Source organism: Mustela nivalis, assembly GCF_964662115.1.
Source record: "Mustela nivalis genome assembly, chromosome: 6".
In the NCBI taxonomy this organism is placed as follows: Eukaryota; Metazoa; Chordata; class Mammalia; order Carnivora; family Mustelidae; genus Mustela; species Mustela nivalis.
In genome coordinates, this window is record NC_139025.1 from 2,269,937 (window position 1) to 2,283,757 (window position 13,821).

Genomic DNA, 13,821 nt, shown 5'->3' on the forward strand with positions numbered 1-13,821 from the left:
GGGCGCGTCCCTGTAGCTTCAGGAACTGACGGGGTCAGCGCCGTCCCTCCTGCGGCCGGACCCTCACGCGTGCGCACATCCCGGGGGCTCTCCTCGCCGCGACGCCCCAGGGGCAAGGGCGGCTGTCTCAGGGTCGTCTTCTCCGGAGCCCCAGCTCATGCTGTGCGGACCCTCTGGAGACCGGCCCTTGGCTGAGAGCCCCGGCGGCAGGGTTTCCCCAAAATGCGACCGGGACTAGACCGGGCTGAGCCCGAGGCCTGTGCCTGCCCCATGGGTTCAGGCACGTGACCCAACCTCTCCGAGCCTCAGTTTCCCTGCCTGGAATATGGGGCAGTAACCTGCCTGTCTCTTCAGGGGTGGGGGTGAGAGAGGGTGGGGGCTGGGGGGGGGCTGGGCAGTGCCGGCGTTGGCGGCAATCACCCTGGTTCCCCTAGAACCAGCTGGAGGGTCTGCGAGGGCTGGGGTTTGGGCCCCCCCACTGCGGCCCTCTGGAGGCTACGGCTCCTGGAGACAGGCCCACTGGGCTCCCTGCTCTGGGCTCCCCAAACCCCGACCCTGGAAAACACCACCCCTGCCCTTGAGGCCTGGAAGGGAAGGCTCCCTGGTGCCCCCACCTCTGCTTTAGCCAAGGAAATCGTCCCCATGCCCCTCCTTTGGGTAAAAACCCCCAGACTGATAAAAGGGGTGACAGTGTGTTTTAATAGAAAATCCGTGTGTCCCTGCTTAGCCGGTGGGGCTGGACACTGAGGTCCTAACTCCGGGAAGGGGCAGCACCGCACTGGCTGTCCGGTGGACCCCTGTCTGAAGGTGGCTGGGGGAGACGGCGTCTTCCTAGCAGTCCCTCTGGGTGTCTGGCCACAGGCCTCCCTGCTTTGTTCAGGCACACCCCCCCCCCCCCCGCCGAGTCTGGAGGGACCCTTGGAGTCTGTCGCACTGTCTCCCCACGGCCTCACAATGCCCGCAGTGGCGTGCTGTGTGCACAGTCACGGGACGCCGAGCTTCAGTGGCGGCACAGCCTGGGGGCCCCGCACAGGGGGCCGTGCTCTGACGGTGGCGGGTCCGGGCGGAGCTCGCTCGCTCTCAGCCACCACCAGGCAGACCGCTGAGGAGGGGGAGAGCACGTATGTCTCCCTGGAACACGAGGGGTTCCTGAGGTCTCGGGGCCCCCGAGGAGCGGTCAGGCCGGCTCAGAGGTTGGCGCCCCAACGGCACCAACAAGAGGAGACCCCAGGCCCCCGCCCCGTGTGCAGCGTCAAGAGGGAAGACACATCCAGCAGCCAAACCCACCTGTCTCCACGGGGTCTTGAGGTCCAGGCCCCGCAAGCCCCAAGCAGCCAAGGCCAGTGTCCTCTCTGAGGGACCCCACGGATACAGGGCCGGTGTCCCTATCGACGGGTTCTGCGTGGCCACATCCGGGCCTGGCCCAAGGGTGCGGAGAGCTCCCACCGGGGGGAGGGAGGGCCTGGGGAGCTCTCGGAGGCCAAAGCATGTGTGGATTCTCTTTACAATAAAACTGCGCAGTGGAGCCCAACGTGGAGCCCAACATGGGCATCAAGAGGGACTGCCTGTCGGGGCTCCTGCCCCCCCCCCCCCCACTCGGCCAGTTGCAGGCCTGGAGGGGAGCCCGCCCCTGTCAGAGCTGCAGCAGGCCGCGCCAGCAGGAGAGGGCTGTGTGCCTCAGGTACAGGAGCCGGGCCCGCAGGTCGTCAAGGGCCAGCGCCACGGGCTTGGCTCGGCCCCAGCACAGACCCAGCACCAGCATCAGCAGGATGCACACGGACAGCCGAAGGAGCAGGGAGCCGCCTCGGGGCTGCAGCCGGCTGGGCGCTGGGGTGGGGGTGGAGGGGGACCCGATGAGCCCCTGCCCGCAGGCCTGGCCCCACCGTGAGGACCCTGCGGGGCTCCCGGCTCCCTGCAGGCCTGGTGGGCAGGCTGCAGACAGAGCACACTTCACCCCAAGTGGGCTCCCTTGGCGCGGGGATCCCTGGGGTGTCTCGCATGGATCCCACGGGAAGTGGGACACCCCCATCCTCGCCTGGGGCCTCTGCCAGTGTCGGGCGGGTTCCGAAGAGCCTCCCGTCGGCTCTGCCCCGGCACCCTCTCTGGGGGAAAAGGGTACGGGGGAGTGACCACAGAGGGGCACAGTGTGTCAGGGTCCTGGCTAAGAGAGTGACCTTGCCAGGGTGGGGCGGGGGGCCCTGCTGGAGGCCCTGGGGGTGTGCGAGGGTTTAGACTCACCCCTGGCAGTGGTGGTGGCCGTGGTGGTCTCCCTGCCGGCGATGTCTGGGAAGGAGAACCGAGGGTGGGCTCGGGCAGGGAGGGCCCCCCCGGGGGGTGCATGCTGCCTCCGCCTGCCCAGTGTCCTCAGGACCCCGCATCTCACGGCCACCCCGCAAAGCTCCCGGAGATGGGCCGAATCAGGTACACCCACCCCGTTTCACAGGTGGAAGGTCCATGCACCCCCGTCCAGCTCCCCCCCACGTCACCCAGGGGTCCCCCCGGCCTCCCGGCTTCAGGCTCAGGCTGCCAGAACTCGGGGAGCCCGAGAGGCTAGATGCTGCTCTCAGAGCCTGTGGGAGTGTGGAGTGCGGTGACCCCGTGGTGGCTCGGGGGGGCCTGCAGGGGTCCTGGGGCGGGACTGGAGGGGCTGGCACTGGGAGAGGGCCGGGCAGGACTCTCCCTCCTGTCCATCCCCCACAGTGCACTGGGGAGGCCCAGGCCAACCCCTGGACCACCTGGGCCCCGATTCCCCGCCCGCTGCATCTCTGTCTGCAGGGCTGCTGGGAAGCTCCCGGGGGAGTGCGGAGCTGAGCTTGTGGGGGCGAGTGCTGGACCCAGGAGGGACGGGCGCAGAGAGCAGGTGTGAGGAGTCCCATGAGTGACGCAGGGCCCTTGGGAGGCAAGCTGAGACCTGGATGGGATGTTTAGGGTGGGCATCCGGGGAGACATCAGCACGTGCCGCCTGTGAGTTTTACCCACCACTCGGCAGGTCTCAAGAAGCACTTGCTTGGGGGCAGTGTCAGGCCGGATCTAGGCTGCCCCCGCGATTCCGGGCCTTCTAGTGTGTCCTCCCCTGGCTCCTGCTCAGCAGAATAAGGCAAAGTGGAAGGGATTCTGCAGCCGAGGGGCAAACCCCAATCAGCTGACTTTGAGTCCATCTAAAGGGAGAGCATCTTGGGTGGGCCTGGCCTCATCAGGGAAACGTGTAAACAAGAGGGAGTGTCCGTCCGCTCCTGGTCTCGGAGGCACAGCGCTGTGGGTTCTGTAGCTGCAAGGAAGCGAAATCCGCAAACAGCTCTGTGAGCTTGGACCAGGGCCCCGGGCCTCCGCTGGGAGGTGGTCCCGGCCCACACCTGGATGGCCACCTTGAGACCAGCTACACCAAGCCTAGACCCCTGACCCATGGGGTCACTGTGATAATAAACGTGGGCCGCTCGAAGCTTCTGAGTCTGCGGTGACTTGTTCTGCGGTGGAGCCAGCTGATACAGGGGCCGGTCCCACGGGCAGGCCTGCAGCAGGGCCAAAGGGGCCGGGGGAGGAGAGGGCCGGTGGCGGGGAGGGGCTCTGGGGCTGGGGGAATCCAGGAGGTGGGCAGTGAAGGACGCAGGCATGGGGGCTGCTGCGGGGCAGCGGGAGGCGCCCAGCGCTGGCGGGGGGAGCGGGCGGGGCACTGTCCACTGCCCTCGCTGTACGGGCCCTCCACAGGCGGCTCAGATTTGTTTTTTCCTGCCGGTTCCTGTTTTCGCAACGGTTAGTCTGTGTCTAGCCTGAGCCGTGGGCCTGGGTTTTACTGGGGTTCTGTCTGTGGAGACAGGACAGGGGGCAGTGGTCCCTCCCGATGGCCCCCGTGAGGTCCTGGGCCGTCTGGCTCCCCGCCCCCCGCGCCATGCCTGCTCGCCACGCTCTGTCCTTACAGTGGACGGCCGCCTCCGGGGGCTCCCGGAACCGCACCCGCCTCGAGGTCCTCTGTGGCTCGGCCCCGTGGCCGCGGCGCTGTGGCCGGCTCCGCCTCAGGATGGAGGGGGGGCACTGCCTGTCGCCCTCCTGGGAACAGGGGTGGGAGGCAGAGGGAAGCAGGCAGAAGTGAGCCCCTGGGGGCTGGAGACAAGGTGCCCTGGCCAGGATCCCTGCTGTCACTGCCAGGTTTGTATAGACGCCCCGGGGGGTGGGGGGGCCCGCTGGGGGGTGCGTGCAGACCCCGTGGACGGGTCCCACCTGCTGCTCCTGCCTGGTGGCTGGTACCAACCCCGACAGGGCGCTTAGTGATGCCAGGGACCATGACCGTAACTGTGATTGTCCACCAAGGGCCGTCTTCCTGCCCGAGCTGCTACACGAAACCTCGCTGAGTCCTGAAACGCTGGGTCTCCTCTGTGCCCGGGCACCACAGGGGAGGCCGGGCCCTGAGTTGGGTCTGTCTGAGCTCTGTGCCTGGCTTGTGTCACACCGCGGGCCTCTCACTCACCCGTGGCCACCGGGAGGGGTCTGGGCGTGAGACCCGGGCTGGAGAGGGATAGAGCCTGGACCCAGGTGCCCCCAGGTGCCTGCGCGGGGCTGCCCTCCCACCCACGCTGAGTTTGGAATGTAGAGTTGCTAGACTGCTCTGAGCCTCAGTGTTCCCACCTATAAAATGGGGACAACAGACTGTTCTGAGCTGAGTACACCCGTTTTGAATGGCTCCTGGCTGGGAGGTCCCAGCCACACAGAGCTTGCTGCTGGCCTTCTGGGGGACATGGGCCTTCCTAGTCCTGGGGTTGGGCCCAGCTCATGGCTGTCCCCTCCCCTCGGCTGGAGCTCCTGTGCCCGTGGTCTGCCGCCAGCCTGGCCATGAGCACAGAGGCTAGGTGGGGACTCAGGTCTGAAGTTGGTCCCATTTTGCCCTGGCCTGGGCCTGTCGCAGCGGCACCCTCACGGACCGTCCTGGTCCTCCTCTGTCTCCCCTCCCCCACTCGCAGGCCCTCCTCCCCGAGCTGCAAGGTGACCTCACTGGGGAAGCCTCTGGACTTGTTGCTGCCTTTCTCCAGAGCCTGCCATGGCTCCTGCTTCCTCTGCCTCGCCGGCACTCTCTCCCGGCCCATTCTGCCTGCCTGGGCCGTGGCCTTGCTCCTCTGGGTATGACAAGTGTCCCCCACTAGGGGCCTCTAACCTCCTCTGCCAAACGGAATCTTTAAAGAGCCACCAGCCCCCCCCCCCCCAGTGATTTCCTCTCCTGGGAGTCCTGGGGCCAGGACAGCTCAGGCAAGGACAGGGACTGTGCCTCCTGCCTCTGCTCCCCCTTCCTCAGCCCCAGCGGGAGCCCTGAGGGCTGACCCTGGTGCACTTGGCCTTGGGGTCCTGGCATCAGGGCTTGTCCAGGACCCAGCCTTACCCTCGCTGCCCTGGGCATTGGCCAGCCTGGAGCAGCCTCTTCATTCTTCCTGGTGTGATGTCGCGTCTCTGGCCGGGAGCTGGGGCTCAAGGCTTGCCCTGCAGGCTTCATTTACTGGAACATGGCCCTGAGAGAAGCAGAGACACTATCACTGTCTGAGCGGCACTGGTAGGAGTAGACGGAGGGCCCAGCAGCAGGTGTGGCTCTCCTGCCAGTGCTCCCAGCACCCTCGCCCCCATCCGCTCTGGGGGCCGCGCTGGGCTCCACGCGGCTGCCGGCCGTGACTTAGAGCCAGCCGCCGGCACGGGGCGCTCCAAACGTGTGCACTGACCACGGCACGTGCCGCGTGTGGAGGCGTGTCGGGGAGACCCTGGGGTGGAGGGAAGGGGTCCAGGGCCAGGCGTTGTTGGCTGCGAGGGGCTGGGAAGGCTGCCCCAGAGGGTCTCCTGCTCCGGGAGGGGCTGGAGCTGGTGGGGCCCCCGCAGAGTCTGGTCTCTGTCTCTCCGTCCGTCCGTCCCTCCCCAGCCCAGGTCTAACTTCCTTACTAGCTGTAAGGAGGCGCCTCCCCAAGTCCACCGTGAGCATCGTCCTTCCCAGCTGTGGCCCCTCGGGGGGATTCTCTTTCCCCTGACGGTTCCTGACTACTGAGACCTGCCCTGCCCCTGCTGTGGGCACAGACCACGCCCGGGGCCCGTGCAGGTGAGGCCGGGCCCTGAGCCCGAGTCCTTCGAGGGCCCCGAGGTTCGGCCCCCCCTTCGGCGTACATGTGGGGAAATTGAGGCCACGTGGACACGAGGGAGTCTCTGTCCCCGGAGAAGGAGAGGAGTTGGGGCTGGCACAGGGCCCCTGCTCCCCTTTATCCCCGGCCCAGGCTTCTCTCTGGCTCCCTGGTCTGGGTCCCTGGAGGACAGCCCTGCCCCCTCTGCACACGGCGAACGGCGGGTTTTGTGAGGCGCGTCCCTGTCTTCTGCCGTCCAAGGACCCCACTACGTGTCCAGGGCTGAGAGCGAGGTTGAAGCAGAGGGTCCCACACGGTCCCCACATAGGCCGTCAGGGTGCCCCAAAGGCGGGCAGCCTCAAGGGGGTCGCGGGCCGCGCGCGGCCTTCCCCGGGGAGACGGCGGGGCATTGCGTGCCTCCCCCGGCAGCGTTGGTGCCGCAGCTATGCAGAGCCCGGTGACGGCGGCGGCGGCCCGTACTGGGCAGCTTCGGTTACTCTAAAGCGAGCTGTTTTCTCCTCCTCAGCGTCAGGTTATTATTGCAAATGGAATCCGGGAAGGAGCCTGGAGCCCAGGGAGGGGGACAGGGCCGAGAGCGCGGCCTCCCAGGAACGTGTGCGGGTCCGTCAGGTGAGGAGACAGGCCTGGAGAGGCGCGCGGAGGGCCCCTGCTCAGAGCCCTGCAGCGCCCGGCCCCCTCCTGGGACCGGGATGGCGTCGCGCGTGCGCGTGTGTGAGTGTGTGAGCCGTGTGCGTGCGCGGGCGTGTGGCTGTGAGCGGGGCTCCGCGGCTTGTGTGAGCATGTCTGTGTGTGCGTGAGTGCTTGTGTCTGCGTGTGTGCGCGTCTGTCCGTGTGTCCGCGTGCGTACACACAGGTGCCATCTGTACATATGAGCGTGAGTGGGCACGTGCAGCACCTCCGCGTGTGTAAGGCGAGGGCTTGTGATCACACAAGCATGTGAGTGCGTGCGTGTGCATGAGTGTGTCTGAGTGTGAACAGGCTGTGTGCATGCGTGTGTGTGGCGTGTGAGTGTGTCCGTGGGTTTCTCTGAATCCGGTGCAGGCAGCCGGGTGGGTCCCACGCATTCATCACAGGCCCCGTGTGACCTGCGTGACCTCGGGAGGCCCCTAACTCTCTGCCTCAGTCTACTCAGCCAAAAATAGGGATCACAAGCGCGACGTCGTCCGTGGGCTTGGGGAGGGCAGGCACCCTGTGAGTCGGGCTTGGGGTGGGCCTGGGACAGTCACTCGGGGACAGTGGCTTTGCTCAGGCGCAGAGCCGGGGCCTCTTGCCAGTGTGCGATGGAAGCCCCGGGCCTTCTCCAGCCCAGTGCCTTTGCCTGGGTCGCCGTCCGCCGTGGGCGGGTCTCGCCCACTCCCCGCTGCCCACCGACTGTGCCCCCCGACCCCCGCCTAGCCCTGTCTCTGCCGTCAGTCTGGCTCGGGCTCCAGCTTCCCCTTGAATGTCATTTCCTCCGAGACGGGTGAAGGCCTGTGCCGACCCCCAGGACTGACTTCAGTCCTGGGCTCTGTCTTGCTGGGGCTCCGTGACCTTTCTCAACAGCGTGACTGGCTCCGAACAGGAGGCGGGACGACTGCTCTCGGCTCCGCCTCCCGGCTCCCCCACCGCCCCCTGGCCGGGCCCCCTCCTCAGGCTGGACTGCCGAGGGCAGGGCCATTCATGGGAGCGGGGAGGCCTCGGAGCCCGTGGCAGCGGACAGTGTGTAACCGGAGTGCCCTCCCCGCTCAGGCCGCTCGTGACTGATGGGTGATAAAGGGCGGAAAATAGCTCAGGCCTGGGGCCGGGAGTGTCACCACGGCCCTCCCACCACAGGGGACACACCCCGAGGGCGAAGCTTCTCGGTCAACAGCCTCTCCTCTGCTTGAGGGCACATTCTCGCCCCCTGGGGGCAGGGACCGCCTGTCCCCACTTGCCCCGTTGTCTCTAGGTGGGGGGCTGCCTGGCTGGGCCTGCCGGTCAGAGCGTGGCCGAGGGTGCCTGAGGCTCAGGGCCTGCCCCAGGCCGGGGCCAGGGGAGCCGTAGGGGGAGCATAGGCTCTCCTGGAGCCTAAGGTCTGGCCAAGGCCATGCGTCCACAAGAGCCCTGACCGTCTACGGGGTTTGGCCCACCAAGGCTTATCCTCTGTAGCCCAGCTCGGCAGCCAAGGCCCACTGTTCCCGGAGCCCCAGCTCTGCACACGGCTCCCACCGGCTCCCACCCGGCTCACCGTGTCCAGCTGCACGAAGCCCCAGGGCTGGGCCACCTGTCCCGCCATCGCTCTGTGCTGCTGCCTGGGAGGCTTCTCACTCGCTCCCGGGCCAGGCTGACTGCGTCTCTGCGCCCTGCTCACCCCATGCCGCCGGCCACCCACTGCCTGCTGGTCCGTCTCTGTGCTCTCCAGGGGTCCCTCGGACACCCCACGTAGTGCAGGCCTGTGCGGGGAGGGGCATCCCCCGCTGTGACCACGGGGCGGGCAGCCAGTTCGGTGCCCACACCGGCTCCTGTTGCCCCTGCACGGTGCCTGTTTGCCCGCAGGAGCCTGGCTCGGGGGCTGGAAGAGCTTCCTGGAGGTCCCGGAGCCCTGGGGAGACCGAGGGTCTCCTCCTGAGCCGGCAGGTCTGGAGCTAGAACGAGGGGAGCTGCAGCCTGTGCCCGCCCCGTGCACTGTCCGGAGACTCCTCCCAGGGGCCGCAGGGCGGGTGCAGGCAGGAGAACCACGCCGGGACCTCATCCCGCAGAGGCCGGAGTTGTGAGCCCCACATTCGTGCGCAGCCTCCCCCAAGCCCCCCACGCACACACACACTCTCACATGGCTGACCCCCCATTCGCACACACACACCCACACACGCATGGGCCCCGTCCTGGCCCACCCGGGCCCCTGCAGGGCCTACCCCCGGGGTGACCTCACCCACCTGCCCGGCCCCCAGTCCGCTGGCGACGGCGCCCTTGAGCAGAGTGGGAACCGGAGCTGTTGCGGCTCCCGGGCCAGCTGAGAAGTTTCCATTACAGCCGTGGGGCAGTGGCCTCTGGACAGTCTGGCCCTGGAGGAAGCCGTCCGCACGGGGCCTGGTGGCCTTGCGTGGTGTTGCCCTGCCTCCCCCCACCTGAGCAGCTTGCCTGAACGAGAGCCGAGGGCTGCTGAGGCCCCAGGACGCACACTTCACTTTCTTCCAGCTGGGGAAGGGGACAGGGGGCCGTGGGCAGTCCCTCACTGGAGAATGGGGGCAGACTGAGGGGCCGTGGGCAGGGGTCCCCAGGAAGGGCCGGCTGCCGCCAGCCCACTCATAGCCCAGGAGGCTGGCTGCTCCCCAGATAACACACATTTCTGACCTCAGCAAGAGGAGAACCCCAGGGCGTGTGTCCGGCTGACGGCTTGCTCCCTGGGCTTGCCCTGATGCGCCTGCCCGGGCGGGGGTGTGGGGCCAGGCGCCGTCCTGGCAGGCTCCACAGATGGTCCTCCACGTCTCTGGACATGGGGCAACAGTGGGTCAGGAGGACGCTGGGTGTCTGCTGGGTGCAGGGCATGCTCTGGAATGGGAGATCTTGACCTCGAGAGCCCCAGGCAGAATGGGGCAGGTAGACCCCGGCCATAGGGAGACCTGGGGTGTCACTCGCCCCGAGTTCCGAGCCCCAGTGTAGACTGGAGGTCTACGCCACCATCCAGCACACCATGAAGACGGAGGTGATGTGCTGATCTTCCCGGACGGGACTGCACACAGTAGGCGCCCAGCAATGGGTGTGTTCTGAGTCGGAGGAGTGACCCACGAGCGCGGGGGGCCAGAACGGAGATTAATGCCGATCAGGTCAGCTCACAAAAGGGCCAGTTCCCTGGGGTAACTGAGTGCTGTGGTCTGGGCTAAGTGCCCGGAGTGACTCCATTTCCTGCTCTACCAGGATGTGGCCGCATAGATCTGCCCTCAGCAGGACCCCAGGGCCTCTGAGGAGGGCTCGCCGGTGTCCGTGCCCAGCCCTGCTGTCCCGACAAGAATCCTGGCTGCTGGCCACTTCTGAAGGGACCGTGTTTGGCTCATGGCCGGGGAGAGCCGCAGAGACGGGTGCCCCGGCTTTGTGGTGGGAACTGCCCAAGCAGTTGGGAACCCCACAGCAGCCGGGCCTCGGGCAGGAGCACGGATAAGGGGCTGCAGGGCCCTCCCTTGGGTCTGGCTGGGCCACTGGGGAAGGGCTCAGAGTGCTGGGAACCACCACTCCCACTTTACAGGCAAGGCATGAGGTTCAGAGGGGCCTGGGTCTTCTGGGGTCACTGACCACCCTGGTTTGCTTGGGAATGTGCTCGTTTTAGCACTGAAAGCCCAAGTCCCGGGTGAACGGGATGGACAGCCGCCCTCAGTCTTAGTCCTAGGGCCACGCAGAGTTCTCCGCCCAGACACTGTCCACCTGTCCTCCTGTCCGTCTGTCCCTCTGTCTGCCTGTCCGTCTGTCCGTCTGTCTACCTGCCTGTCTGCCTGTCTCCCTGTCCCCCTGTCTGCCTGTCCCCGTCTCCTGTCTCCTGCTTCCTGTCTTCCTCCTGGGCCAGGTTCTCTGCCGGCGTCTCTGGCTGCGAGTCTCCACTCCGGCAGCTTCATTCCCAAATGGGAAGTGAGCTTCCGCCTACGCCCTGAGCTGGGTCCTTACCTGGCTCCCTCCGGGTCCGAGAAGCCAGGCTCTGCGGCGTCCTCCTGTGAGAGTGGTTCAGGGTGCTGCTGGCCCGCTCTTGGGCCCCCCGGAGAGGCAGCCCAGGGCCCGTGCAACCTCCTGTTGCCCGGGTCTGGAGCTGCCGCCGGCCGGTCCGTGGGGCGAGTCTGCGGCCGGCCGGCGTCCCCGCCCCAGGCCCCTCGGCAGGGCGGCAGAACTTGGCCAACTGGCAAACGCTGAGCTATAATTACCTCTCCCCTTTGGCAGAAATAGCAGTGACCCCGCGTATCGGCTGCTGGCCCTGGTGTGGGAGAGGACCTGCCGGTTTCCCAGGCCCCGAACACAGACAAGATAAGGGGTCAGTGCCCCGTCCCTGCCCTCCCGGCTTCCGGTTCCAGAGCTTTGCAGCCCTTGGAAAGCTCATGGGTCAGAATCAGAGGCAGAGCCGGGGTGGGGAAGGCCGGAGGGGAGGGGGGCTGTCGGAGGGGAGGGGGCACAGAGTCCGGCCCCTGCTTGACCCCGCCCCCGAGAGGAGCCCACCTGCTTCCCAGCCCTGCACCCTCCCTGTCCTGCTCTGGACACGAGGTCACGAGGCGGCATGTGGGGGTGCGCCTGCGTGTCTCTGTGCCGGGGCCGCGGACAGTCCGCGTCGGGTCAGACGGCAGACGTGAGGCTCTCTGCGCTTGGCTCTGCCTCCCGGGGCGGAAGTCGCCGAGGACGGGGTGGAAGGTGGTCGGCGCCGTGTGTTCCCGAAAAGCCCTTCCCATCTTCATGTGTAAGGGGACACGGTGTGGTGTCCCTGTTCTAGGGACACTGCCAAGGAGGGCTGGGGACATCAGGGGTCCTGCCGGCAGTTTGGCTTCCTGAGGTCCTGGGACCAGACGATCCCCACCCCCCTGCTGTGCCTGGCTGGGTGATGGTCTGCTGCCCCCGGGGCCCATGGGGCCTGACTTCATTGCTGCTCGCCCTGTGGGGGTTTATCGGCACACCCCAAGGCCGGGCCACGCGAGACCGGCCCCCAGCTCTGCTCCCAGCCTGCTAATACTTCCCGGCCTCGTCTGATCAGACGCGCACACGCCTTCATTGATTGGGTTTCATACCCGCTGGCGTCTGCAGGACGAGATAAGGCTGGCCCCGGGAGGCCTCAGAGGGTCTTTGGTCCCTGTGTCCCCGGGGAGGTGCTGTGGAGGGCCAGGGGCGCGGGTGTGCTCCCAGGTCCGTTGCTGTCCAGCAAGGGGACCCCAGGCAGCATGTGACTGTCCCGTCAGCTGGAAGGGACCCCTCGCACCCCACCAGTCCTCTGTCTGCGGGTCTCCACTGGACCTTTGCCCTGTGCCAGGCCCTGGGCACACAGCTGTGCCCTCGCTTGCCTGTGGGTTCTCGGGAAGGCAGGAGACATCCCAGTCTCTACGTTGTCCCAAGAGCTGTGAAGCCCAGAAGGCAAAAGTGTTCTCTGGAGAAGCGGACAGACACACACATGCGGGGATGGGAGTCGCTCGGAGGGACGGGTCACCCCGTGCAGGCTGCGAGGCCACGGCCGGCGGGCGGCGAGCCGCAGACCCAGCAGAGCCCGCCGTGGGCTCCACTCGGATCTCCCAGGCGGAGCAGACCCGCGTCCCAGCGGGACGACACGGGGAGCGGATTCTCTCTCTGCCCGAGGTCCTGTGTGCACCCCAACTATCGGACGAGGCCCACCCACACCGGGCCGGCGTCTGCTCCACGCGGTTCACAGACCCCAGCACCCGTCTCATCCGGAAACACTGGAATCATGTTCTACCGAACCCCCGGGCGCCCGCGGCCCAGCCACGTGGACGGGGAAAGCGAGCGGCTGCAGGGCTGATCGCCACCGTGAGGTCGGAGAGGGCCCGGGGGCTCTGTAATGGGGCCGTCTCCGCGAGTCAGCCTGGCCTGGGAGCGTCACGGTGACCTCCAGGTTGTCGAGTGCATGGCCACGGTTCCTCTGTACCTGTGGCCTAGCACTGGCCCTGACCGCCCAGGCACCCGGGGACCGGAGTCCTGCTGTAGGAAGGAACCCTGTGGTGTGTCGGGGAGGGCAGGCAAGGGCCCGATGTGGCCTCTCCCTCACCGTGGCCTGGCTCCAGGGCCGGTCACACGTGGGCAGGCCACTCCGCCAGGCTTGAGGGGGGACTGGCCGGGAGGGACTTGCCCCTCCCCCGTGCGGTCCCGTGTGTCCTTGGTCACAGGGCTGTGTTCCTCGCGGAGCGGAGATAAGTTTCTGTTGTTTCTTAATGCTCGAATTTCCCCGTCTGTGGTACGTTACTGTGGCAGCAGTAACAAACGACCCTGCTGCCTCCGGGGTGACACCAGACCGTGGGGCTGGAGGAGTGACACTGGGGGCCAAGGACAGGGCCCAGAGCCTCCAGTGCGAGCACCGGGCCTGTGGGGTCCTGGGCCCCAAGCCTCCAGTGCGAGCACGGGGCCTGGGTCCTGGGGCCCTGGCGGAGCGTGGGGAGAAGCAAGAGGGCTCCCAGCACCACTGAGGGCCAGAGGGATGAGGAGAGGGGAGTCCCTCCCGGACTTGGCCAGAGCCCTTGCTGGACTGGAGAGTGGCGCCTGTGGGTGTGGGGGCTTGGGAGGGAAGAAAGAGGGGGAGGGGGAGGGAGAGAAGGGCTTTACATTGGAGGGGTTGATGCATGCTCTGGGTGAGACCCGTGTGGGAGCTGAGGCTGGGGTCCACAGGCCACCCCTCACGGGACCCGGTGGGGCGGGGACGGTGGGATTTTCTACTGGGCAGAGCTGTCCAGGAGGAGCAGCTGAATGGGAGGTGGTGAGTCTGCCATGACTGGAGGCAAGCAAAGGAGGAGCCCGCCTTTGGGGTCTTGCCGAGGCTCTGTGTGGCTCCAGGATAATGCCAGGGGCGGGGGAAGCAGGGGGGCGGGAAGCGGGCAATGTGGAGCCTGTCCTGTCCCGTCTGTGTGTCCACCAGGCTGGTCTCGATCCGCCGCTGCTGGGACGGATGCTTCTCTGCAGATTCAGGCGGAGGGTCCTGCCTGAGGTCACAGGGCCTGGCCAGTGCCCGTCACTCTGGAGCCCACAACTTGTCATTCTCAGACAGAAGCACGTGCCCTCAGGCCGCTTGCTCGCC

The 13,821-nt window shown here is 67.1% G+C and overlaps 1 protein-coding gene across 3 annotated transcripts; it reads right to left on the minus strand.

The window, feature by feature from the left end:
- Positions 1-45: 45 nt before the first annotated feature.
- LOC309868022 (nutritionally-regulated adipose and cardiac enriched protein homolog) lies at positions 46-10,947 on the minus strand. Of its 3 annotated transcripts, none has more exons than XM_082737395.1 (5): positions 10,716-10,947; positions 5,366-5,492; positions 3,915-4,044; positions 2,239-2,283; positions 46-1,827 (listed from the first exon to the last, which is right to left on the minus strand). In XM_082737395.1, the coding sequence occupies exons 2-5, from the start codon at positions 5,474-5,476 to the stop codon at positions 1,634-1,636; spliced, it is 480 nt and encodes a 159-aa protein (XP_082593521.1). In that variant the 5' UTR covers positions 5,477-5,492; positions 10,716-10,947; the 3' UTR covers positions 46-1,633. The 3 variants fall into 3 exon arrangements, with proteins under 3 accessions (XP_082593521.1, XP_082593523.1, XP_082593522.1); XM_082737397.1 differs by lacking the exon at positions 10,716-10,947 and adding an exon at positions 9,414-9,697; XM_082737396.1 differs by lacking the exon at positions 10,716-10,947 and adding an exon at positions 8,996-9,220.
- Between the last annotated feature and the right edge of the window lie 2,874 nt (positions 10,948-13,821).

Excerpts from the sequence above, each read along its gene's own strand:
- LOC309868022 (XM_082737395.1), bottom strand. The coding sequence starts at position 5,476 with ATGAAGCCTGCAGGGCAAGCCTTGAGCCCCAGCTCCCGGCCAGAGACG. Across the intron at positions 4,045-5,365 it reads CAATGCCCAGGGCAGCGAGG|GAGGGCGACAGGCAGTGCCC; the intron begins GTAAGGCTGGGT and ends CCCTGTTCCCAG. Across the intron at positions 2,284-3,914 it reads CCCGGAGGCGGCCGTCCACT|ACATCGCCGGCAGGGAGACC; the intron begins GTAAGGACAGAG and ends TCTCCTTCCCAG.